Source organism: Chrysemys picta, chromosome 7, assembly GCF_011386835.1.
Source record: "Chrysemys picta bellii isolate R12L10 chromosome 7, ASM1138683v2, whole genome shotgun sequence".
In the NCBI taxonomy this organism is placed as follows: Eukaryota; Metazoa; Chordata; order Testudines; family Emydidae; genus Chrysemys; species Chrysemys picta.
This window is the reverse complement of record NC_088797.1, coordinates 122,998,701-123,026,153: the sequence shown is the minus strand read 5'-3', so window position 1 is coordinate 123,026,153 and position 27,453 is coordinate 122,998,701. Positions and strand designations below refer to the sequence as shown.

At 46.8% G+C, this 27,453-nt stretch overlaps 1 protein-coding gene across 2 annotated transcripts in view; it reads left to right on the top strand.

The window, feature by feature from the left end:
- SORCS3 (sortilin related VPS10 domain containing receptor 3) overlaps window positions 1–27,453 on the top strand; it is a 530,373-nt gene that overhangs the window by 40,415 nt on the left and 462,505 nt on the right. Inside the window, exon 1 of one of the 2 annotated variants that reach the window (XM_005303514.5) lies at window positions 24,913–25,934. The exons of the other annotated variant lie outside the window; for it this stretch is intronic. Within the exon in view, the coding sequence (XP_005303571.3) occupies window positions 25,110–25,934 (825 nt within the window). The 5' untranslated portion in view covers window positions 24,913–25,109. Of the gene's footprint in view, window positions 1–24,912; window positions 25,935–27,453 lie in introns of those variants that run through there. 2 annotated transcript variants of the gene reach the window in all.

Sequence of the window (27,453 nt, the reverse complement as noted above, 5' to 3'; positions counted from 1 at the left end):
TGGAGTTTTTGCTTGGCCTGATGGTGTTTGAGGTGGAAGGTGCACACTTGTGTCTTCCTAGAATTGGCATTCAGGAACCATGTGTGATAGTATTTTCCAAATACACGCGGGAGCCAGTTAAAACGCGCTCAGTGTCCTCAAATCTTTCTGACTGAGTGGCAATGTAAAGATCATCTGCATAAATGAATCTGCACATTAGGAAATCCTGGATGATCATTCATGCAGATACTAAACAGCAAGAGCGATAGCACTGACCCTTGGGGCAATCCATTCTGTTGGATGTGCCAGTGCCTTTTCTGACCATCCATCTCAACAAAGAAATGTTGATTCTCGAGCAGGGAGGAGATAACCTGGACCATCTTTCTATTTCTCAAAATTCTTGCCAATTTCAGTAGAAGTGCATTATGGTTCACCACGGTGTAAGCAACCAACAGATCAACAAATGCAGCCCTTGTCATTTTGCAGGTTTCAAAGCCATCTTTAAGGGGTGAAAGTGGCGGGAGAAGTTACTGCTTGCGAAAGGTCCTAGTCTATTGGATTGGGATTGGTGTGGAGAGATAGGCAGGGGCGGCTCCAGGCACCAGCACAGCAAGCGTGTGCCTGGGGCGGCAAGCTGTGGGGGGCGGCCTCCGGTCGCTGTGAGGGCGGCAGGCAGGCGGCTTTCGGCGGCGTGCCTGCGGGAGGTCCGCCGGTCCCGCGGCTTCGGCGGCAATTCGGCGGCGGGGACGCCGATGGCGCGGCACGGCGGACCTCCCACAGGCATGCCGCCGAATCCGCATGACCAGCGGATCGCCCTCATGCACGCCGCTGAAAGCCGCCTGCCTGCCGTGCTTGGGGCGGCAAAAAACATAGAGCCGCCCCTGAGTATAGGGTCAAATGGAGAGAATCAGAGAGGGATAGGAAACTAGAGAACCCGGGATAATTCCTACTGCTTTGAGTAGGAGTCCCAGGAGTCAGTGGGTGCCGCCTAGAGAGACTCTGTGCCACATACATGACTGGACAAAGGAACAGAAAAAAGTCACAAAGTTTCAGAGAATCCCTTCTCGCTGCCCATCCATCCAGCTTCCTCCTTCTGGACTGGTGGGTGGCCATCTTGACTATCTCCACTCCGGCCTCACCAAGGCCCCCAGCTGCCGCTCCGGCTCCAGCTTCAGCTACTTGCTCTTAGCAGTAAGGCTGTAGTAGAACTAAAAGAGAGTTACATAAGACAAAGGCGAGCCATGGAGATAGGTCCATCAATGGCTGTTAGCCAGGATGGGCAGGGACGGTGTCCCTAGCCTCTGTTGGCCAGAAGCTGGGAATGGGTGACAGGGGATGGTTCACTTAATGATTCCCTGTTCTGTTCATTCCCTCTGGGGCACCTGGCACTGGTCACTGTCAGAAGACAGGATACCGGGCTAGATGGACCTTTGGTCTGACCCACTATGGCCGTTCTTATGTTCTTATGTGCTCCTGGCAGTGCAACTGGCGAAGCTGACTCTGGACTGCTTCCAGCTGGCTCTTCCTAGACCAATCCCCTTCTCTTTAATATGTTCTCTGCTCTTAAAGGCACAGTACATACTCCTAACAAGGAGGACTGGCTCCTTGCACACCTACATGTAACGAGGAAAAAAATCTGCCATGATCGTGTGGGACTTCAGTTAGAGTGACTTATGCTGGTGGTCTCATGCTGTGATCTCATAATAAAACATCCTTAGAATTTCTAAATATTATAGATGACAGTTTGCTAACTCAAAAAGTGTAGCAACCAACCAGGGGAATTCTATATCAGACCTTGCCTTGACAGATAGAGAGAAACTGATCACAGAACGAAAAATTAATGGTAACGTAGGCACAAGTGATCATGACGTGATCACATTTATAATGTGCAAAAGAACAAAGCCCAAACCACTACTACATATAGTTGATGTTTTAAAAGGGTCAATTTCACAAAGCTGAAAACAATTATGAGCCAGATCAGCTGGGAGGGAAAATGTAATAGAAAAATGTGAATGATAATTGGGTTTAGTTTAAGAACATTTTACTAGATGCCAGTGCCGTAACTAGGCATTTTAGTCCTTGGGGTAAGCAAGTATATTTGTGCCCTTTACTAGAGCCCTGCGTGGGACTACTTTTAAAATGTGTTTAATCCCATTCCTATCCCACCCGGCAATACCCACTCTCACCTGCTCCCACATTGTTTGTAGAATATTTATTTCGCTTCTTCTATTATGGCAGCAGGTGCTTGGGACCCACAGGAGCTGCAGGACTCTATCCCCTGCCGGTTCTTTTCATCTAGTTCGGGTGCCCCCGATTCAAGAAGGATGTTGATAAATGCAGAGGGTTCAGAGAAGAGCCACGAGACTGATTGCAGGATTAGAAAGTCTGCCTCCTAGTGATACTCAAAGAGCTCAATCGATTTAGCTCAACAAAGAGACAGTTACAGGGTGATTTGATCACAGGCTGTAAGTACCTACATGGGGAACAACTATTCAATAATCGTCTCTTCAATCTAGCAGAGAAAGATACAACATATTCCGATGGCTGGAAATTGAAGCTAGACAAATTCAGACTGGAAATAAAATGTAAATTTTTAATAGAGTAATTAACGACTGGAACAACTTGGAGTCTCCATCATTGACCATTTTTAAATCAAGATTGGATTTTTTCTAAAAGATCTGCTCTAGAAGTTATTTTGGGGTAGTTCTATGGTCTGCGTTACACAGGAGGTTGGAAGATGATCACAATTGTCTCTTCTGCCTTGGAATCTGTCGAATAGAAGGAGTTAGTTCTCCACGGCTCATTCAGGCTAGAGCTGGTCAACATTTTTAGCTTGACATTTTTTTCTGATGAAATTTTTTAAAATTAAGAAAAAATTGTGCAAGGAGAGATTGTTGTGACAAAGCGCCCGTTTTTTGCAATTTTCCAGTTTTTCACCCAACCTAGAGATTTTAGCTTTTCAGAATACCAAATTTCTGTTTTTAAGCCCTTTCTCACTGTTTATTTTCTTTAATCTTTCTGCAGCTGCTACAGTAGAATGACTGAGAGCCACATTTCTGCCCTCCCTCCAGCCCTTTTTCATTGTCACTTTTGCTGTGGCTTCCCATTGCAAAAGATGGGGAAGTTTTAAATAGGCTTGGTGTAGCAAAACCCTGGGCAGCATTCAGATGAATGGCAAAAATGATAGAAAATGTGTGAGGGGGTGGGGTAGGGGGGTGAGAGAGAAGAGGAAGGAAAAGGGGAACAACAAACATACCTCCCCCTCCAACATTAAAAAGTTCAATTTTGTTCAGTTGGAATTTTTCAAGAAAAGTTTTTTGAAAAATTTCAGAAAATCAAAAATGGTTGCATTTCAGAGCAAAAAGGGCTTCCGTGGTTTCCCCCCCCCCCAAAACTGTTCCCCCACGGGCACCGATTTCCCAAAGTGCCGGAGGGTGCTCAACTCCCAGCTCTGCCCCAGGCCCTGCCCCCACTCCACCCCTTCCCCCAAGGCCCCACCCCGTCCCGCCTCTTCCTCCCCCACTCCACCCCCTCCCCGCCTCTTCCCACCCAGTTCTGCCCCATCCCCTGAGCGTGCTGCATCCTCGCTCTGCCCCCCTGCCCCCAGAACCTCCTGCCTGCGTGCTGCAAAACAGCTGATCACAGCAGGCAGGAGGCACTGGGAGGGAGGGGGAGGCGCTGATCTGCAGGGCCCGCCGGTGGGTGGGAGGCCTTGGCGGGACGGGGGGAGAGCTGATAGGAGGGCTGACGGAGGGCTCAGCACCCACCATTTTCCCCCCGTGGGTGCTCCAGCCCCAGAGCATCCCAGGAATCGGCCCCTATGTGTTCCTCGCCCCCCTGCATGCTTGGCACCTCTGCTGGGCGTGCCATGCACAGTGCAAGTTAGGGCTGTTTGTTTGTGGGCCTGGTCACTTGACCACTATGAACTGGGCTGGGATCAAGCACAATAACACTTAGCACTTCCCTACAAAGGAAAAATGAGAGCGCATTTCATAGTAGTAGTCGTGCTATGACTGCTGTAAGGAGTAGTGGATTGGACTTTTACTGTGAAGTACATGATCATACAAAGGGGGCTTATAAAATGGGAACAGCTAACGTTCTTTACGAACATTGCACAACACACCTGTGAAGTAGTTAAGTAGCATTGTCCCCATTTTACAGATGAGGAACTGAGTCGTAGAGTGGCTCAGTGACTTGCCCCACTTCACATGGGAAGTCTGTGGCAGCGCCGAGGAAGATGTGAAGTGGTTTGCTCAAAGTTACAGCAGGAATTGTCAGAGCTGGGATTAGACCTGTGGAGTTGTTGCATCCCAGTGCTACGTTCAGATCACAGCCAGTCATCACCTGGTCATACTAACCTCCTTTGGCTATTATCAACCTGATCTGGATTTGACCCACTGATCTGAGGGGGAAAGGCCCTGTCTTCCAGTACTGATCCCCTGAGCCATATGCTCCCCTTTACCTTGTTTGTCTGATTTTATCTTTTTTTCCTTTCCTACATGCTGTGTTTTGGCAGCCATCAGTTTATTGCTCTAGATCGGGGTGGACAAACTTTTTGGCCCGAGGGTTGCGAAACTGTATGGAGGGCCGGGCAGGGAAGGCTGTGCCTCCCCAAACAGACTGCCCCCACCACCACCTCCCACTTCCCACCTCCTGAGTGCCCCCCTCAGAACCCCTGATCCATCCAACCCCCCCTGCTCCTTGTCCCCTGACCGCTTCCTCCCGGGACCCAACCGCCCCCCAGGATCCCATCCCCTATCCAAGCCCCCTCCCTGTACCCTGATCACTCCCTCCCGGGACCCCCTGCCCCTAATGGCCCCCCTGGGATCCCACCCCCTATTTCCCCCCTCCGGCCCCTTTCGGAATGCGGCCCTGCGAACATGGGTGAAGGACGCAGGAGGAGCAGGGGCAGCCGCGCAGCCAGAGAGAAGCGGCAGTTTCCCCTTCAAAGCGCTGCTTCTCTCCGGCCGGCTGCGCGGCCGCCCGATGCTCCTCCTGAGTCCACAGGTGCGAGCTGAGGCGGTGGGGGAGGTGGGACAGCAGGGGAGGGGCCGGGGCCGGCCGGGAGCTATGGGGCCGGGCAGGACGGCCCCGCGGACCGTAGTTTGCCCACCCCTGTTCTAGATCTCCATTTACTCTGCAGTGACGCCGACGTTTTGTTCTGTTTGACTCCGCATGGAACTGCAGCCCCTTTGAAGAGCTGCCGTCTATTTACAGAGGCTGAGTGGTTTCCCTTTGTTTTCTCCTGCAGCAGGCATGTCCCGGCCAAATAATTTATTAATGGTGAGGGTAGCTGCGGGTGCCGTAGAACATCAGCGCCTCTAAGCCCTGCTGCAAGGAGTCAGGGTAATTAATAACAACCAAGTGGGGGAACCTGCTTTGCATTAATGTAATGTAGCCCAGGAATGATGGTCTGTTTGAACTATGGAAATAGGTGGGTCAGCCCTGTCCCCTCTACACACTGGTAAACGTGTGTGGCAGTTTCCTTAGACAATTAAGCAATTGTGGCCTTTCAAAGAGAGATCCTCCTTCATTTTCCCTCTTAGCTTGCGGATGTAGTACATGTACCTTGTGGTTAATCAATGCAAACTGTATTACGATGCATTATTGCAGTAACCGAGTACAGTACAGGAAGAATGTTCAGCCATTGCTGAATGCTTTAAAAGCTCAAGGATTTTTACATAGCAGGCGTATTATGTGTTTTAGATTTCACTTTCCCTTATTTTAACCCTTTGGGACTGTCATCAGGCCACCTAGTAGAAGTAAAATGACGATGAGCCTGATTGATCTATAAAAGAAAATGAAAAGAGCTTAGAAAAGAAATGACAAATCATGAATGGCGTGGAGAAAGCGAATAGGAAAATGTTATTTGCCCCTTTACAATACACAAGAACGGGGGGTTACCCAATGAAATGAATAGGCAGCAGGTTTAAAAAAACGTAAGGAAGTACTTCTTCACACAACGCACAGTCAAACTGTGGAACTCGTTGCCAGAGGATGTTGTGAAGGCCGAAAGTATAACTGGGTTCAAAAAAAATTTAGCTAAATTCATGGGGAATCGGTATAGCAATGGCTGTTAGCCCAAGATGGTCAGGGACACAACTCCATGCACAATGTGGCCCTAAACCATCAATTGCTAGAAGCTGGGACTGGACGACAGAGGATGTACCCCTTGAAATTGCCCTGTTCTGTTCATTCCTTCTGAAGCATCTGGCTGCTGTCAGAAAACAGGATAATGGGTTAGATGGACCATTTTGGTCTGAGCCAATATGGCCGTTCTTATTGCTAGTACCTGTTAGGAAATATTAACCCTTTCAATTTTCTTGTATATTAAACTTATTTACATATGAACTGTTCTCCCCAAATCGTCATGGTATTAGCAAAGGGTGTGTTTGAATTCTAAGGCCCAGCGTGTTGGGTTTTAACCTGTGAGTGACCTGTGTTCAGAAACTTTATGTAATTCAAATATTGAACTTACTTCATTATGGCTGGTGCCTTCAAGTCTGTGGGAGTGTTGCTGTCCAGGGAAAAGAACCTTCAACCTAGTAAAAGTATAAACAAAGCTGGGTGATTGATAAGGAATATGTGCTATGACAGATGTTTTCTGTAATGGACTGGGTGGTCAATAAGGGGTAATTGTTAGTGCAGATGATTCTGTAAGGAATGAAACAAATAATAATGACCGGATTAAAATTCCCTTTAGCTTATTGATCATGTAAACTAAAGATGCCATAAAAGAAATTCCATCAGTAATGAGGTAAAAGGAAAATATCAAAACAGGTTATACAGTGAAATTAATCGTGCAGAAGTATTTTTCCTTCCAAGAAGGGTTTTTTTTGGTCTCATACCCCATAAAAAGACAGAGGTTTTGGGACTTAGATCGGGAGTGCAAACTGCTGGCGTCTCACAAGCTACAGAAAAGAGAGGCAGCGGCCAGCTCTTTATCTTACACCAAGGATGGTAATGCATTTATTCTTTTTGTACTCCATGTAGTGCTGTACTAATCTCTGATCGATAATCTTTGATTCAATAATTCTATTTGACAATCTCAAATAGTTATTAAATTCAAACACACAATATTATGTTCCTACATACACAGCACTGAGCTGGAATCTAGGTAGCTGGAATAAAGCAGGAAGAGAGATTTAGAAACACAAAAATTTAACAAAATACAACTAAGGGCCAATCTACACTACAAAATGAAGTCGATTTAAGTTACATCAGCATACAGCCACTGCAGTAATTACATCGGTTTTGTGTGTCCACGCTATGCTTGTGTTGGTGGTGCGGATCCTTGCACCGATTGAACTGTTAGTGTGGGGCGCTGATAGCTTCTCTTAGAATAGGTGGGAGTTTGCTCATTCTTGGCCACGTTAAACATATTCGGTAATCTAGTATTAAAGTTTCAGAGAACTATTTTTAAAATTCAGTTGGGAATCCATCTGCGCCAGGCATCTTGCCAACCTTCATATCTTTTATAGCCCGAGTCAGTTTTGCGATTTCTAAAGGGGCATCTAAAAGTGCCTTCTGAGAGTCAGAGATCTATGGTAGAGACAATCCGCGAAAAAAGTTATCTAGGCCATCTTTACTGATTCCTTCTTCAGCTAAAGATAGATTTTGAATAAAGCTGTTGCAATTGTTTATTAATATCCAACTGTGTTGTATATACTTTATTGCTTCTATGACACACAGCAGCAATCTTATTTCTGTTAGCCTTTTGCTTAAGTCTCTGTGCCAATAGCTTGCCAACTCTCTCGCCAGATTCCCAGTCATTGTACTTTATTCTGTTTGAAGCATACTCAGCCTTTTGGGACAGAAGTTTGTTGATTTCATATCTGAGATTGATGAGAGTTCTGAGTTCTTCTGGGGAGGGGACAGAAGCATAGTCTACCTCCAAGGTCTTAAATTCTTTCACGAGAGTATCAATTCTAGGTTCTCTCTATTTCTTTGTAAAGCTGGCATAAGAGATGATACGGCCTCTGATGAAGGCTTTAAAGGATTCTCAAAGTGTGGCAGCTGATGAAGCGGTGGGGGCCATTTGTTCTTTAACAAAATCCTAACTCCTGCTGGATAGAGTTAATAATGATGTACCAAACAGCAGAGAAGTATTTAATCTCCACATTTTAGTTGGGGGTGCATACCCTGTGGGCCTAAAAATATATGTATAGGTGCATGGTCAGAGATAACAATAGTATCAATATTACAATCACTGACAGAACTGATCAAGTGTTGTGACACTAAGAAATAGTCCGATCTAGGGGTGCTGGAGGTGCTTCTGCACCCCCTGGCTTGAAGTGGATTCCATTATATACTGGGTTTATAGTTTGGTACAATAGCTCTCAGCACCTCTGCTCTACAAATTGTTTCAGCACCCCTGGTCAAATCTTAAATATATTGAATGAGCTGCAGAAAAAAACCCTATAGTCTCTGGGCGTAGGATTACCCAGTCTTCATGCATCTTGTAAATCTAGATCAGCCGTGTGTGTATGGAGGAGAAGCTTTATCAAGGACAGGGTCTAGAGATTTCTTAAAGTCTCCAAAACTAGGGTGGTGTCCCATGTCATTTACACTCATTACAAATTTGGGATCATTCTGATTTGGCCTGTAGAGGTTGGCAAAGATGATTATAGAATTGCCAGTTTCAGCCTTGAAGACAATAAATCTGCCCTGTCAGACCTTGTGCTTAGAATATTCACATTCAACTTTTTATGTATTAGTATGGTACCGCCCCTCCCTTTAGAATTAAAGCTGCTAGAAATTGAAAAGCCTTCTCAATCTCTATTCAGTTTACAAGCTTCAAGGTCTATCAGATGTGTTTCCTGGAAAATCGCAATGTCAATGTTCTTTCTTTTAAGCATTGAGTATATATTTTTTTCTTTAATAGGGTTATTAAGACTCTTTCAATTCCAGGAGACACATTTAATTATCGGAGCCATCATTGTTAAACAACACCGGATAAAATATAAAGTTGCTTTGTGAATAAATGAGAAATAGCAAATTTTCCTGAGCAGCATACAGTTCTTGCATATCTAAGCAGCAAAAGCTGTATAAGCCAGCGATAGTGTGTTGCTTCCCAGTGTGTATCCTACAGGAGTGAGAAGGAAATTCTCATCACGGGACGGTACGAGGAGAGGGGCAGAAAGAGGAATTAAATAAGTGATAAAACAGGGGCAGGAGCCCCCTCCTGCACCCAAACTTCCTCCCAGAGCTTTCACCCCACATCCCCTCCTGGACCCCAACCCCCTGCCTCAGGCTCAGCTCAGAGCCCCCTCCCACACCCCTCGACCCCAGCTCAGAGCCCCCACCCCCTCCTGTACTCCAACCCCCAGGCTCAGCTCAGAGCCCCCTCCCACACCCTTCGACCCCAGCTCAGAGCCCCCACCCCCTCCTGTACTCCAACCCCCAGGCTCAGCCCAGAGCCCCCTCCCACACCCTAAAACACTTGACCCCAACCCAGAGCCCACACCCCCTCCCGCACCCCAACCTCCTGCCCCAGCCCGGTGAAAGGGGCGAGGCAAGAGTGTTTGAGTTTGTGTGATTAGACAATTGGCAACCCGAGTCCATAAGGAAGCATCATCGAATAAAGCAATGAGATAAATATTACTACTTGAAAGAGTTTACGTTGATGCTCCTTTACCATGAATTCAATCGGAAATAAATGGATGATAATCTTTTAACCTTTCAATCCCAATGAGAGAGAGAGAGAGAGGGAGAGAGGGAAACAAACAAAAACAAAAGGAACTAACATATCCTGATCAGCTAGCACCCATCAACTTGTTTAGAGCAGCCATGTCAGATCTTAGAGAGCATTACATAAAAGCCATATGGTTGGATCATTCCATAAGTGTGTCCTCTTGCAAGGGAGGAGTTTACAGATTTTTGAGGTATGTTTCTGCCCCCGGCAGGGAACTGAATGATAATATCTTCTGACCAGTCTTAATATGAAGCATTGCTGGGTATTTAATAAAATACTCCAAGTCTATCTTCCTGGCCAATTGCTTTGCTTGGTTGCAACCTCATTGCAACCACATGACAGGCATAATCTTAAAAGCAGTATTTTAATAGCTGGGTCTCCCCATAACTGCTCCTTCTTTCTCTCTGGACTTCTGCAGAATAAGGTCCTTAGGTGGTAAACTTCACAATCAAAGCTCTCTAGGCTGAACTGCAGCTGGGTGTGGGGGCAAGGGCCTGGGGTGCCCGTTCTATATCAAAACAAAAATCTACTGGCAGATCCAACAATGTAGCAGTTTAGGGACAAATTCAGAGGGTTTCCCATTCTCTGTTCCCTCAGGGATATCCACAATCCCAATGTTACATTGTCAAGGTGGCCACCTTTCTAAATGCTAGTAACTGGACCCCAAAGCTACACCCCTGCCCCACCTCTTCCCTCAAGGCCCCACCTCCTGGCCTGCCTCTTCCCCCCCCCAAGGCCCTGCCCTTGCTCTACCTCTTCCCTTGAGGCCCCGCCCCTTCTCCATATCTTTCCCCCAAGGCCCTGCCCCATCACTCACTCCTCTCCCCTTCTCCCTCTGTCACTTGCTGCATTGTCTCAAGGAGCCTGCCTGCAGGTAGGAGGTGGCCCTGGCTGAATTGGTGCTGGCACAGGTTAATGACCTGATGCCTCGTCTCACCCAGTGGTAGCTGGACTTTTGGTTTGGGTATCATTTAGGGTTGCCAGGTCCCCTTTTCAACCAGACTTTCCGGTCAAAAACTAGGCACCTGGCAAGCCTAAATGGCACCCAGTCACAGAAGCCAAAAAAACGGACTGTCTGGGTCCTTATCATCATGAGTGGCTTTCTAGATCAATTAGCTTGGTCTTAATAGTCTTGATATTAAGGGGGGGAGGGATAGCTCAGTGGTTTGCGCATTGGCCTGCTAAACCCAGGGTTATGAGTTCAATCCTTGAGGGGGCCACTTAGGGATCTGAGGCAAAATCAGTACTTGGTCCTGCTAGCAAAGGCAGGGGGCTGGACTTGATGACCTTTCAAGGTCCCTTCCAGTTCTAGGAGATAGGATATCTCCAATTATTTAATGTATATCATTACAGTTTTTCATAACCTGTACTTTGTTTTCTTTGAAATCATCTTCCGACTCAGAAATTCTGTGTTCTGCTTCACCCGGCCATCAGGGTAGAGCTTGTAGTGAGCTCTGAATCTCAATCATGGTGGTCTGTAGGATGGGAACTGTAGATTTAATGTCAACAGTATCTATGACCACCGGATGTAGTACAGCCATCAGCTGTGTTCCATCAGGCTCAAGCACCATTTTGTTGTAGGTCGGGGAGGCAGATCTTCTCTGTTTTATTGATGGTTTTGGATTTGGAGAATAAGTTGTGAGCTAGAGGGCAACGGGGGGCGGAGGGGGTTCAGTAATCAGCTGCAATATTTCTTGGTGTTGGATAGTGGGGTTTATGGGACAATGTTTGAGGTTTCCCCATGGGCTTCTCCAGAGCTCAAGCAATCTGCATCCATCTTAGTAGCAGCGCTCTCCGGTGTCCATGTTGCCACAAAAAGCTGTGTCAAAAAATTCCCGACCCGCTCTACTAGCTAGTTGGGGTGGGAAGAGTTTCCTCTAGAATTGTTTGAAAACCATTTGTGTTTCGGCTTTAATTAAACCAGACCCCAGTGAGGAGCCTGTCTGAGACTTTATTGGTTTTGTTGCCATCGAATCTGACCCCAGGAGCGATGGGGATTATCAGGGTTGGGCAGGGCACGTGTCTCCTGCCTCCGGTCAGCAGCCAGTTGCTAGGTTTTTTTAATTAATTCTTTTTCTTTTCTTTCTCCCCAGTAAACATGCTCCCCTCTGCTCTAACTGACAGCTACAAAGTCCTGACCTGCTGGAGTGCCACGTGTCTTTTCTATGGGGCTATTCCTAACATCCAGAAGAGAAATAACTTGAGGTGAAAGTCTTAAAAGGCTGTGTTTACTGTAGGAGACAAAACAGCCCAGAGCAGAGGCAAGCTGAGTGCGGTCTCTTGGCAAACTCCACCATCACAGGCAGGGGTCCCAGCTGGATGTGTTTCTTTCTAATTTACTAAGAAATTCTGCTTTCACAGAGAAACGTTGCTTTGAGTTTAGCTACACCGGAGACTAGGAAACAAAACATCTTGCTGTTTCCCTTTTACGCCCACCTTAGGTTGTGTGGGGGCAAGGGAAAGACTTTCTTCGGTGGGGATAATGAGGTGGGGAAAGTGGATAAGGATTTGGAGCAGCGTAAATCCTTTACTCGCCTGTATTGAGGTGCTTCATTGGCCACAGCAGCTCCATCCTCTCAAAACCACCTCTCTGGTTGTGCACGGGGGCTGTGGGCTGGAAAACTGCAGCTCATGGGGTTTTTTCCTTCCTTTCCTGTCTTTGGCTCCTTTTCTCTCTGTCTACGGTGGTGTCTTGTTGCCTTGCAGGTGGATCAGAGGAGAGGTTCTCTGTGATCTGTGGGTCACCAGCGTTCCACTTTAAGGTCAGAAGGGACTATCATGATCATCTAGTCTGACCTCCTGCACATCACAGGCAACAGAGTCTCACCCACCCACCTCTGGCTGACTTACTGAGGTCCTCAAATCATGGTTTAAAGACTGCAAGTTACAGAGAATTCACATTTATACTAGTTTAAACCTGCAAGTGACCCCTGCCCCATGCTGCAGAGAAGGTGAAACTCCCCCAGGGTCTCTGCCCATCTGACCCGGGGGGAAATTCCTTCCTGAGCCCAAACATGGCGATGAGTTAGACCAGGGCTGGCCCTAGGGAAAATGGAACCCTGAGTGAATTTGTATTTTGGCGCCTCTGGCCCCCATGAGGACGGCACTCTCCCCATTGACCCGGGCTCCCCGGGCTCCCCGGGCTCCCCGGGCTCCCCACCCCACTTTGCTCCAACCTCTGCACTGTGCCCCTTGTGCCTCTAATCCCTAAAACCCAACCCCTGCACTCCCTCCTGCACCTCTAACCCCTGCACCCCAACCCCACACCCTCTCCTGCACCTCTAACCCCTGCACCCCAACCCCACACCCTCTCCTGCACCTCTAATCCCCAGGTCCCTCTCCTGCACCCCAACCCTGCACCCCTAACCCCTGCACCTCCCTCCTGCGCCCACATGGGGAAACTGACCTGGATGCATGGAGCAGCTGGCAATGCTGCTCGCTCCCCCCTTCGAACGCTGCTCCTCCCCCCTCAGGGGGCCGTGAGAGGAGAAGCGAGGAGCGACATCCGGGCTCCCTGCATCTGGGTCACTTTCCCCACCTGGGCTGCATAAGGGGAGTGCAGCAGAGCAGAGCTCCTGCTGCTCGCCTCACAGCCCAGCCCAGGGGAAAGTGGCCTGGATGCAGGGAGCGCTTGGTGTTGCTCCTTGCTCCCCCCTAGGGGGCCCGGAGGAATGTTGGGGTGTGTGTGAGCAGTATCTGTGAGTCACCACTTGTCCTCCCGCCCCATTTTCCTCCACCCAGAGAAATCTGGGCGCTCCCCCGTGCAGCGCTCTCCAGCCAGTCGGGAGCAGTTTCTCACTCTACACCGGCAGTGCGCCCCTCGGCGCTCCTGCACAGCGCCCCCCTTGACCATAGTGCCCCAGGCGGTCGCCCGGGTGGCCTACCCCTAAGGCTGGTCCTGAATTAAACCCTGAGCATGTGGGCAAGATCCACTAGGCAGATACCTGGGAAAGAATTCTTTGTAGTAACTCAATCCCATCTAGTGTCCCATCACCGGCCATTGGGGAATTTTGCTACTGGCAGTCACCGATGGGCCACGTACCGTCATAGGCAGTCCCATCATATCATCCCCTCCATAAATGTATTAAGCTCATCTTGAAGCCAGTTAAGTTTTTTGCCTCCACTGATCCCCTTGGAAGGCTATTCCAGAGCTTCACTCCTTGGATGGCTAGAAACCTTTGCCTAATTTCAAGCCTAAACTTGTTGATGACCAGTTTATATGCATTTGTTTTTGTGTCCACATAGGCGCTTAACTTAAATAACTCCTCTCCCTCCCGGGTATTTATCCCTCTGATATATTTATAGAGAGCAATCATATCTCCACTCAGCCTTCTTTTGGTTAGGCTAAACAAGCCAAGCTCTTTGATTCTCCTCTCATAAGGTAGGTTTTCCATTCCTCACATCATCCTAGTAGCCCTTCTCTGCATCTGTTCCAGTTTGAATTCATCCTTCTTAAACATGGGAGAGCAGAACTGCACACAGTATTCCAGATGAGATCTCACCAGTGCCCTGCATAATGGTACTAACACTTCCCTGTCGCTACTGGAAATAATTGGTCTGATGCATCCTAGGATTGCATTAGCCTTTTTTCACGGCTGCATCACATTGATGGCTCATAATCATTCTGTGATCAACCAATACAGTGAGGGCTTTCTCCTCCTCTGTCACTCCAACAGATAAATCCCCAGCTTATAGCAAAAATTCTTGTTGTTAGTCCCTTAATGCATGACCATGTACTTTGCACTATTAAATTTCATCCAATTTCTATTACTCCAGTTTACAAGGTCACCCAGATCTTCTTGTATGATATTCCTGTCTTCCTCCATATTGGCAATACTTCCCAACTTTGTGTCATCCACAGATTTTATTAGCACACTCCTACTTTTTGTGCCAAGGTCAGTAATAAAAATGTTAAATAAGATTGACCCCAAGACCGATCCCTGAGGAACTCCACTAGTAGCCTCCCTACAGCCTGACAGTTTACCTCTCAGTATGACCTGTTGTAGTCTCCCCGTTAACCAGTTCCTTATCCACCTTTCAATTCTCTTATCAATCCCCACCTTCTCCAATTTAACTAATACTTTCCCATGTGGAACTGTATAAAATACCTTACTGAAGTTCAGGTAGATTAGATCTACTGCATTTCCTTTGTCTAAAAAATCAGTTACCTTCTCAAAGAAGGAGATCAGATTGGTCTGGCATGATCTACCTTTTGTAAAACCATGTTGTATCTTATCCCAGTTACCATTCACCTCTATGTCCTTAACTACTTTCTCTTTCAAAATTTGTTCCAAGAGCTTGCATAAAATTGAAGTCAAACTAACAGGCCTGTAGTTTCCCAAATCATGTTTTCTCTCTTTTTTTAAAAATAGGAACTATTTTAGCAATTCTCCCATCATAGGGTACGACCCCTGAGTTTACAGCTTCATTCAAAATCCTTGCTATTTGGATGTGCTATTTCCTTTAATATTCTTGGATGGAGATTATCTGGGCCGCCCGATTTAGTCCTATTATCTCAAATATTAAGATATTTGAGTTTGACTTCCAACTCAATTGTGGTACCACATCCGACTTCCAACTCAGATGTGGTAATTTCTGTCTCCATATCCTTGTTTCCATTAGCCACCCTGCCACTACCCCTAAGCTCTTCATTAGCCTCATTTAAAACTGAGGCAAAGTATTTGTTTAGATACTGGGCCATGCCTAGATAATCTTTAATCTCCACCCCATCCTCAGTGTTTAGGAGTTCCACTTCTTCTTTCTTTGTTTTCTCCATATTTATATGGCTAGAGAACCTTTTACTATTGGTTGTAATTCCCTTTGCAAGGTCCAACTTGGCTTGGCTTTTGGCAGTTCTCACTTTATCCCTTGTAGGCTTTCTGCTTTCTATTAATCACCTGTTTGAGATGTTGCTTATCAAGCTTGGTCTGCAACCCTTTCCTATGAATTTTTGCCCCCTTGCTTGGGATTGCAACTTCAACTTTAAGTAACTCCAAGCCTCCTCCACATTCAGATCCTTAAGTTCTTCAGTCCAGTCCACGTCCCTAACTAATTCCCTTCATTTTATTAAGTTCGCGCTTTTGAAATCAAGGATCCTGGTTGCAGATCTAGTTTTGTTTATCCTTCCATTTAGTTTAAACTGAAATAGCTCATGATCACTCGAACCAAGGTTGTCCTCTACAACCAGTTCTTTTATGAGGTCCTCACTACTCATTGATACCAAATCTAAAATGGCATCACCTCTTGTTGCTTCAGCAACTATTTTGGTGAAGAAATCTGTCAACTATCCCATCCAGGAAAATCTGGGCACTACTATTATTAGTAGCACTTGTCCTCCAATCCATTTCTGGGAAGTTAAAGTCTCCCATAATTACACAATTCCCAGTAGTATTTATTTCTTTTAAAACATGAAAGAGATCTCTATCCATATCCAAATTGGATCCTGGTAGTCTGTAGCACACTCCATGCACTATCCCGGAAGAACCTCTAGTAGCTTTCTTCCCCAAAGTGATTTTGGCCCAAAAAGACTGTCTTATCCATTCCGTCACTTCTAATTTCTTTACAGTCTACCTCATTATTGATATACAGAGCTACTCCACCACCTTTGTCTTTATTTCTGTCTTTCCTGAACTGTACATACCCTTCAATACTGTACTGCAGTCATGACTACTATTCCACCGTGTTTCTGTTATTGTTATAATATCTTGTCGGTAGCTGTGAAGTTGCATTAAAAGACAGCTAAAATGACATTACCTTCCTCCTAGGACTTTGCCATATAAGTACTGACTGTGCTTGCCACAGTGCTGTTGTGTGATGGTGAATGGGAGGGGAGGTGGACCTCTGAGACTATCCATGAAAATGTGGTCCACATTATGAAAACATTTAAGGCCACGCCTGATACATAGATTTTTCAAGCCAGAAGGGGCTAATATGATCATCTACTCTGATCTTCTGCATAACACAGGCCATTAAACCTCACCTAGTGAATTCGGTATCAAGCCCATAACTTCTGGTTGAGTTAGAGTATCTTTTTTAGACCGAGACATCCAGTCTTAATATAAGGACTTCAAGTAATGACGTGAACACAGGGCGCTGCCTATGGGTGAGAATCGATATTGTTTGCTAGAGCTGCTGAGAGAAGGTGAGTTTGGAGAGGCAGGTTCTTCATTTCACTCTGAAGGTACAGGGCTTCCTGGCCGTTCAGATGTCAAATGAAAATCTCTCCCATCTCCCTTTTGTTTTCCATTCTCCGTTAAAGTTATCTTAGATGGGCATAACAAAATATTGCCCTTGTGCCAATCACGTATGCTAACTGTTCCTCAGAGACTGATGTGTTTAGTGACTGCCACGGTCTGGTACGTACTTAAGACCTGATTCTGCCGTGCTAAGCAATCTTCTATTCAGACTCTTTAATTGGGTGGGTCTATCACCATTGCATCTGAGCACATTCTTGGCATATGTCACACGTGGTTCTCTCTTTCTCCCCAGAGGAATAAATCGTGAGGTTTGTTCCTTTTAAAAATATTTAAGATTGTCTGTGTTCTTTTATGACAGGCAGGTTGAAGAAGTGCACTTAGCATTGAAGGTGCTGAGGTTTTGGATGGTCCTCACCTCCTAGGGGAGTTCGTTCCACAGTCTGGGACCGGCTCCCGAGAAAGTTCTATCTCCTGCCCCGATGAATTTTACCCTGGAGATGGGCTGTGCCACAATCCTTTTCCTGAGGGTCGAGTGATCTTTTAGGTACGCTTTGGTTCCTACCATTGAGCACCTTGAAGGTGAGGACTGAAACCTTGAATGTGACTCTCTGTTCTATGGGGAAGCAGTGTAATGAGCGGAGCACTGGTTTCACGAGCTCGGATTCACTAGAACTTTCTGCATAGTACGGTACTGCTGCCCTATGTCAGAGTAGCAGAATCTGGCTTTAAGTGATCAGAAACATGAAGGTGATTTAATAGAACATGACGCATTTACTAAACCACTCAGTCTCATTCCCACAGTCAGCTCTGAGCGGATCCCTTGAATGTCCCGCTTTTAACGTTAAATTATCCATAAAATGATACAGTCAACCTAAATACTACAGAAGTGCTTCACTCCCAGCGTTAAATGAAAATCCATACTAGATATGCACAGTTCAAAAGTACAAGCTTTACACACTTTCAGCTCTGTGGAGAGGGCAGTCCAAACCTGAAGACTGCAGTAGCATCTTGGGGGAATTAGAGTCATTTACTACTTTGAATGAATGACCCTGCCCGTATGAGTCAGACTTTCCTGTTTATGCAATCTGATTTTTCTCCAGAGGGAGCATTTCATTACTTGTCATGTTCCTGGATATTATAAATTTTAAGCCATGATTACGTCTCTCTCCATTATACCTGGTACAGTTGGTGCCAACTTTTCAAAGGAGCTCTGCTCCCGTTTAGGAACCTAAATACAGCTTGGATCTTCGAACACTCAGAACCCAGCAGCTCCCTTGGTGACCCTCAGGGCTAAGTTTACAAAAACATGGTGAGCGCTTGAAAATTTGACCCCTTGCTTTGGGTTCCTAACTAGGAGCTGAGTTTTCTTTCTAATAAACAAAAACAAAGAAACAAATAATCTGGCCCCAATTGTTGGGGCTGAATATTTGAAAATATCTGGCCTTTGAGCATGGGCTGTGCTCTGTGAAGCAGAGGGGCAGATATAATCCTTTCTCCAGACATCTTACAGTCCAAATATATGCGGCTGCTTCTATTGAAGAAATGGCAAAACTTGTAATGGCCTTATTGGAGTAGAATCTGACCCTACTTCAGACACAAGCAATACAGGGCAGTCACGGAATATGCTTGATTAGGGCTAGGTCATGAAGCAGCGTAGGTGTCTCTTTATTTATTACTTACTTTAAACCGGGGAGGCATCATTCGAACCTTCCTTTCCTCTCCTGAAATTCCCCTCCCCAGAAAACAAAAACCTGCAACTTTTTTCAGGATTTCCTTAATGGAACTCAGATGCCACTTGTGTATAGGCATGTTCCACTGTCATGAATTGCCTTCCGGAACACACACACACTTAGAAATCTGTGTCGGTGCCTGTTGCCACAGCATCTGGGAGCCTTACAACACTAAGCGATCAATTAAAAATCAACGTGGTCTAACAGAATCTTAACACCAGCTCCTGCTTCTTTGAATGGATATTTGCAGCCGGTTAGGGATTAAACCATATTATAATGGATTAGTCCAGAGATTAAATCAGATTGGAATGGATATTGGGTAGGTTTATTCAGTTTCTATTCTTGGAAATATATTAGGACAAATCTATGGCTGTCTAAGCACTTCATAGTTTCAACGCTATGCACTATGGCCACTCGGAACTTCAAACAGCAGCAGGGTTAGAGTCCAGATACTCTTGCTTCTAAAGCAAAGGTCTGCCACTTGCGCTAACAGAGACTCTTTCATAGCACTCAGTAGTACGGAAGTACAAAATTAAGCAGTTCTCAATCAATCCAGTAGAGGGCAATGTCACACACATACACTCATAGAATCATAGAATATCAGGGTTGGAAGGGACCTCAGGAGGTATCTAGTCCAACCCTCTGCTCAAAGCAGGACCAATTCCCAACTAAATCATCCCAGCCAGGGCTTTGTCAAGCCTGACCTTAAAAACCTCTAAAGAAGGAGATTCTACCACCTCCCTAGGTAACCCATTCCAGTGCTTCACCACCCTCCTAGTGAAAAAGTTTTTCCTAATATCCAACCTAAACCTCCCCAACTGCAACTTGAGACCATTACTCCTTGTTCTGTCATCAGGTACCACTGAGAACAGTCTAGATCCATCCTCTTTGGAACCCCCCTTCAGGTAGTTGAAAGCAGCTATCAAATCCCCCCTTGTTCATGTGCTACTTTTTCTTTCACTCTCACGATGGAGTTGTTATTATTATGCTCTTCTTCAGAGTTAGGGGATTAGGGAGTTGACAAAGAGGTTCTGTATAGTCACAGGGTCCTCAACAGAGCATCCCTGTGTCAATGTGTGTGATTTAACAATGGCAGAAGAGACACTAGAGACCAGATTTTCTTTTGAAAGTCTTATCTGGGTGCCTAAATGGGAGTTGAGCTCTCTTGAAACTCTACCCTGGTGAGAGTTGACCACTTGAAAAATCAGGCTCTGAGCTCTGAAAATCTAGTCTTATGTGAGCTGTGGCTTCTATTTAATGAACCTAACTGGGGCTTGAGCGGTAACTGAGAATGGTTACCAGAGCTGGGAGAATATGCAAAAAAAAAAAAAAAAGGATTTGAGCATTTATTTGAATGAAAACCACAGATTCACCTTGACAGTGTTCACATCCCATTTAATTCATGTCTCACAACATTAGTACAAGGAACATTTTAATCTGCAAGGATGCTCCTAGACAGTGAAGATCTCTTGGATCCTTGAGGAAATGCCTTTTCACAAGGTTTTGTGTCAGAATCATCTACCTGTCTCAGATTCTGAACACCTTTCCCTCCTGTTTATGAACGCTTGTCATCAAGCAGCTGGGCCCAGATCTTCAAAGGTATTTAGGCACCCAACGCCCATTCATTTCTATGGGAATTAGGTGCCTAAATACCTTTGAGTATCTGGGCCTATGTGACTAAGTCATGGGCCCATGTCAGACCAGTCACGACATGAATAAGGAATAGATTTCATGACTATTTTGTTTAACAATTTGAAATGATGAGCAAGTGTGTAATAAATAAAATCAGAATCCGTTCCTGGATAATTCTCGAACGGGGTAAAAGGGATGATCTCTGTGCTGTAAGTAGCTAACCAAGCTCTAATGGTGGCTTCTGAATGTTCTGTTCATAGTCTCTGGGAGGAAGATATTTATGTGGACAGAGGTACTTAATTTAGTGCAGAATGCTTAGGAAGCAGAGAGGAAGAAGCAACCATTGGCCCAAAGGAATTTGCAAAATGCCTGATCTGTGTCCCTATTTCAGGGTGTTAGCCCCATTTCCCTTTGCGGTGGTGATGGTTCCCTGCATTCTTCCTTTTCTGTTTAGAGCTAATATGAGTGACACAGTTAATTTCTACCAGAAACGGGAGGAATGGTACTGTGGAGAACAGGAAAATTCACACAACTGTGTGTACCACAAGGAATAGGCTGCTGATATACTACTCACCCACTGCATCTGGAAATGATCGATTGATTTTTTTTTTAAGAGCTCCTTCTCCTGCTGTAGCATCTTTTGAGATATCACATTTCTCTCTGTGTAGAGAGTGTATAGATATGTGATCCCACAATTACAATGTCCTGTGTGCTTATATATAAATTCCATCTAAGGCACCTATCGCTTTGGTATCTCTCTGCTCCCCCTCACATAAAATGTCAGCCCCTAAACATTTTGGCACTGAGCTTTCAAACCTAATAGAACCCAAACCAAAAATAACATGGTTGATATATATGTATGTTATTTTTGGCTTGGGTTCTATTATCATATATATATCATATATATATATATATGAAGGGTTAAAATCCATGTGTATTATATATAACAACCTGGTATATGGATTGTGACAGCTCTTTTCCAGACCCAAAGTCCAGAGTTGGTCAAGAGACCAGAGGCCTAGCAGATAGTGATTAGCTAAGAGAAAAGCAGAATAAACAAGATAACATCGCCTTTGCTAAGATATGCTTGGTCAGTAGAAATGCCAGATGTTGAAGCAATAACTGAATAATTATGTTTCATCCAATGTTTCAAATTGAACAAAGAATCCCTGTTCCTATTGTAACAACAAGGAGTCTGGTGGCACCTATGCACTCTATGCATCTGAAGAAGTGAGGTTTTTACCCACGAAAGCTTCTGCCCAAATAAATCTGTTAGTCTTTAAGGTGCCACCAGACTCCTTGTTGTTTTTGTAGATACAGACTAACATGGCTACCCCGTGATACTTGTTCCTATTGTGTTTCTCCTGTAGGGAAACAGTCTTCCCACATATCCAACCTTGAGTTTATGAAAAATTGGCACATGTCAGTATAAGATACGGCATCCTTCCACCTCCCTTCCCAGGGACCAATACCCTGCCTTGAGACACACAGAAGACAATCTGTATTATCATATCCCTTCACTGTTTCTTTGCTTTAACCCCTAGGAATGTACCTGTTGGACAATCAAAGGAGTTGCTCCATTCCTATGGACCCCAAATCAGAATTCAACACATATATATTTTATGCTAATAACATTTTATCAAAGTATTAATTAAATGTGAACTTGCTAACTTGAGACCATGGGCGGAGACATTATGTAACCTTTTAACCATTGGCTAATGCGCTATCTTGTCTTGCCGCAAAACCTATCCCGGGGTGTGGAACTGCCTACCCCGTCACCTTCCCCCGCCCATGGAAAATCTATATATTCTATTGTAATCAATTGAGTGACAGTGTTTCTGAGCCTAATAAGCAAGGTGTCACTCCACCAGCGCTGTGTGTAATAAACTCCTGTGCTTGACCTCTACGCGGTGTGGATTTATGTCCTTCAATATATACATGTTTGGAGAGTTGTTGTTTCCAAGTGCTCTGACTGACAGCAGGGAGTCTTAATAGGCAATGGATACAACTGTCAATTTCACCCATCCCTCCTGAGTTTCTCTCTTCACCCCGGTGGCCAGTTCCAGAGGCTAGACAGTGGCAACAGTGAAATAATCTCATTAGAGTTGCCAGGTTTCCTCTTCGTCCACAAGTTACACGGCTCCGGCAGAGGAAGTATTGTATTCAGAGAGACGAGGTGGCTCCAACGACACTGCAAACAGGGAAATCCTCAGTCACGGAGCCTTTCCTTCCTTGCTCCCAGTAGAGGCATTTTGCTACCCTGTCCAAGAGGAGTCGCTGTGTTACACAACTGCTAGGAGAATTAGGGAATCGTGTCGTGTGATTGTAACCAACAGAGGCACTGGGCAGATTCTCATGGTGTGTGTGTAGGTCTGTGGGTGTGTGGGGAGGTCTGGGGGCGGGGTGTGTCTCTCTCTGTGGTGAGCTCTCTATTAATGCACCACGCTTGGTTTCCTTGGCAGGGAGGCTATACCATTATATATAATATTTTAACATGACTTGCACTGCAGTCCAGCAAACCCCTCTCACGTCCCTTTCCCCTTCCTTGCCCGCGGATGGCACAGTCCTGCAGCCCCATGGGCAGGAGCCAGACCTTAATGTGTCTCTTTTTCTATTGCAAAAGTTGATGGTTCTCTCCCTCCACCATCCCCCCGCAGGCCGGAGTAGTTCTCCTGGAAATTGCAAAGCAAGGGGGGAAAGCGACTCCCGCCACCCACAGCTTCAAAGCCTGAGGGTTTGTCTACACTGCAATTAGACACCGGTGGCTGGGCACCGCAGCGTCCAGACCAGTTGCTTGGCTTCCATCCATGTCCCTTTCCTGGGGACCCCCAAATCCACCTCCCCAGATCCTTCTTCCTCCCCAGATTCACCCTCCCCCCATTCCCCTCCTTTCCTCTCAGCCCCTTCCACGCTCCTGTTTGACCCCAGATGTCAGATCATCAGAAGAAAACTGTTGAATTCTCCTCCATGCGGCGGGACAGCGGCTGCCGGGCGCGCCCCTGCCCGGTGTACGTAGGCAGAGAGCGGCGGAATGAGGAATAATCTAGCCCAGGATGAAAAGAGAAGAGGGGTGGCCACATGAAGGCTCCGAGCTGCAGCGGGATGCAGTGATTGCTTACCACAAAACGGATTGACACCGTCCTTGTAAATAAAGAGAAAAGGGGGGAATCCGGGAAGAAATCCGGATGGAAAGTGTCCACCTGTCTTTGGAGTCCTTCGTTTTCTTAATTGCTCCAAGCGGACCTGGCTTCCGTCCTGGAGACATGTGAATGTGACAATAGTGACCCTCAAATGCGTGTGGCCAGCTGAGAAATCCCTCCCTCGGCTTCCCTTCCCACCACACTCACGCAGCAGACCAGCCGGTCCCACCCACCCCTGCAACCTGAGCGAACTTGGAGATGGGGGAAACGAAAACCAACCCCTCCAACAGACCCCAAAGACTCACACGTTGCCCAGTTTGCGAGGTTGCTGCCGCAAACGATCGCTTTGCATTTCAGGAGGGAGACACAGAAAGTGGGGGTGTCCTGGCTACGGGGAGATTTTGTCCCCCCTACCCCCCGCCTCCGACACGAGCCTAGGGAAATGCGACTATGGGCTTTCTGTGGGTCTTTTTCTCTCTGAACAAAACAATTCCCTTCCCTGCTCCCTGCCGCCCCAGTATTTCAGCAGTAACGCTGGTCTATCTTCCCAAAGCTATTTTTTGATTTACACAGACACGTCCGTACGTTTGTTTCTCAAAAAATACCGGCTCGCTCCCCCACTGACACCTCAGAAGAGCTACTGGGAGGCTGATCTTCGTGTCCACACAGAGGTGGTTTGGTACGCACACCTGGGCACACGCAGACACAGATATTTTGTTTCACACTCGATTGTACGGCAGGAGAAATACTTGGGTTGATCTTCCTGTGGCTTTTTTCTTACACACACACAGAGGTTTGGAGAAATACTAAACTGGGGTGATTCTCCGGCAGATGTGTTGCGTTGTGCCCCCAAGGTATTCTGTTGTATAGTTCTCCATAGATAGACTGACAGACTTTCCCTCTGGGTGTGTGTGTCTGTCGGTCTATCTATGGAAAAAATACTGGGTGATCTTTCTGTAACTATTTTGTGTGTCTCGATGGTATAGAGATTGACATGCGTCAGGAGCCATATGGATTGATCGTTCTATAGCTATGTCGTGTTGTGCTGGTACATAGATCCGCTCGCTCTCTGTCTGTCCCTGTGTCCCTATGGCTGTCTGCGGAGATGTATTGGGTGATCCTTCTATAACATTGTTGGGTGTATATGTGTGTGTACATACAAAATAGCCAAGGAAGGAAATCCCAGCATTTCTCCTGACCTGTGAGTGTATGTGTGTCTGTCACACACACACACACACACACACACACACACACACACACACACACACACACACACACACACACACACACGTCAGGAGAACGGCTAGGCGATCCTTCTCTAGCTATTTTATTCCAGGCGTCCCACCACTATTCTGCCACCCCCCCATTCCAGTGGAAACGCAGCGGCGTGGTTGGTGAATTGCTAGTATATTTCAGCCGCGGCACTTGGCTAGGTCGCTTCGGCTCCTCCCCCGTGTGGTGTAACCCTCTCACTTGATCAAATCCTTGAACGTGAACAGTTTCACTGAAAAGCACTTTTCAAAAAAAAAAAAAAAAAAAAAAAAAATCCCACCAACAGTAAAGAACAGATCCAACTACCGGGGAGAGAGTTGGGTTTTTTTTTCCCTTCTTCCTCCTGGTCACCGTCTCCGAGGCTGAGAAGGGGAAAGAGAGGAGCCTTTACAAATACTACTGCTGCTAACCCGGCCCCCCTCCCCTTAAGAAACCCCCCCAAACTCCCCAACTCCGTCGGCCAGGCATGGAGAGGGGGACTGGCTGGTCCCCAGCCTGCTACATCGCTCTGCTCGCCTGGACATGGCTTTTGCTCTCCCCTTGGTGTTTCACCGGCGCTGAAATAACTTGCAGACCCTGCTCATCTTCCTCGCCGGCGCCTTCTTCGCCCTCCTCGCGGGCCAAACAGCAGCAGGAGCCGCCGCCGCCGCCTCGGGGACCGTTCCGCTGGCCGGGGAGCAGGGATGTGGGGTTCGCCAGGGAAGAAGCCCTCCAGGAGGAGCAGCCCGGCGGAGGATGGGGGGTCGGGGACGAGGACGAAGAGGAGGAGGCGCTGGTTGTGGTGCTGGAAGAGGACCGGGGCTGGGGAAGGGTCCAGCCGGCTGCGGGAGCGGTGGAGGGGACGTGGGGCGCTGGGGAAGCTCGCAGGAGCGGGGCGAAGGGGGATGGCTGGGCTGGGGAGGCGCACGGGAAGTCTCCGTCTAGACAGCGCTTGGGGATGGCGAAGGGGAGCGGAGCAGCAGCCGCCCATGGCCTGGAGGAGATGCTGCTGCCGCCCGGAGATGCCCAGGAGGCAGGCGGCTCGCTGGGCAAAGTGACTAGCTCCCACCCCCTGCTGCCCAGGGCGAGGAGGAGCAGCGGGGCCCCTGGCCAGGGCCAGGCAGGAGGGGGCAGCCCTTGGACGGACGGACAGAAAGTGACCCGGACTCAAGCCAAAGGCTCCAAAGAGGAAGGGAAAGTGACCAAGATGCGCGGCGGCGAGGAGCTGAAACTGACCAGCACCACTTTCGCCCTGACCGGGGACTCGGCCCACAACCAGGCCATGGTGCACTGGTCGGGGCACAACAGCAGCGTGAGTACTGGTGGCCTCGGGAGCGATGCGGTGCTGGGGCGGGGACCGCGCTCGGATAATCCGGCTTTGCTCCGGTTACCGGGGTTCGGGCGCGTTCCGGGGCTGCTGCCTCTTTCGTACCAGGGGGTGGGGAGAAAAGAGAGAAACCCAGTGTTCGTCCTGTATAGACAGCACCGAATCTGAGCTCTGGGAAGTTACACCGGAGGGTTTGTTTGAACCCAATTTCCCTCCCCTCTCCATAGGGAGGAGAGAGAGACGCCGCCTTGCTTGGCTTCCCCTGCATCTGTCCCATTGATTCTGCTTCTGCTGTTTCTCTTTATATATATAATATGTACCTGGGAATGCTTCAGTGGGTCTGGGCTGGAAAACGAATGATGGGCAGGGGTGCTCTGCCTGGGAAAGGCAAAGCCACTCATATTCATTCATTCAGCAGTAAAAACCCACGCTGCTTAATGGGTTTGAAAGAGGGGCAAAGAAGGTGAAGCACAATAACAAAAATCAATTGCATATAATGCCTTTCCCCCTACGTCAATAAATGACCAATTTAAAAATTAGTTGAGGCACCACCACACCAGGGAAAGTTTGTGCTGGAGACTTGCTGGGCCCGGTTTGTGTCAAAAGGGGGCGCTCTTGAAAAGCATTTGTGTCCAGCGTCTGCCTGCTGGAGAGAGCGGTGAAAGGAACATTGTTATGTTAGCAACTGCTACCCTATCTAGCTCCATGCTTTATAATACTCCCAGGACAGCCATAAGGGAATTTCAATTTTATTTTAACCTGATATAAGACATACTATTTCCACTGCGCCATAAAGCCTGAAAGCAGGCATAATTTAAAGGGGTCAAGAAACCCTTATATAGGGTGACAATGTGCCCATTATTCTGATTATTACAGCTAGTCACTGCCTTGAAAATACCTCTTTTACTGTTTTGCCTATATTGGAAATGTGCACAAGGCAATTAGAAGTATAAAGTGGAATGTCCAGATCTGAAAATGATATTACACCTGGGGTTGAATGATCATATGGGGCCTGCCTATCCAGGCAGTGTAGAATTCAGCCATCTCTCTATGCTTTTCTGAATGGAAGTTTTATCTCGTTGTTATTTATTTTTACTGACCTAATCATGCTGACAGCTATCTAGATGTTACCTAGATTTATTCAGTTTTTAAAGGTAGCTGTGTTTGCTAGACATGAATGCCACAAGCACTTAAGATGAAAATGAACGTTCATTGAAAGCTGCAGATGGTATCTTTTAGCATTACGTTGCCTGTAGGTTTCTTTAAAAATGTATGGAGGAATGTAGTGAAAAAAATCAGCCTATAAGCCCCGTTTCTCGATTTCATTTCAGTGCTGAATTGAAGGAGGATCAGCAAAAGGAGCTAGCATATGGATTCATAGTTATTTGTAATTCGGATTAAACTAGCAAAGGGGACTCTATCTCCAGGCACTGTGGAAATAAAGGTTTTTTCAAGGTGGATTTCAGACAGGGATTTTAAAAATCTCCTTTGCGTAGATCTTTCT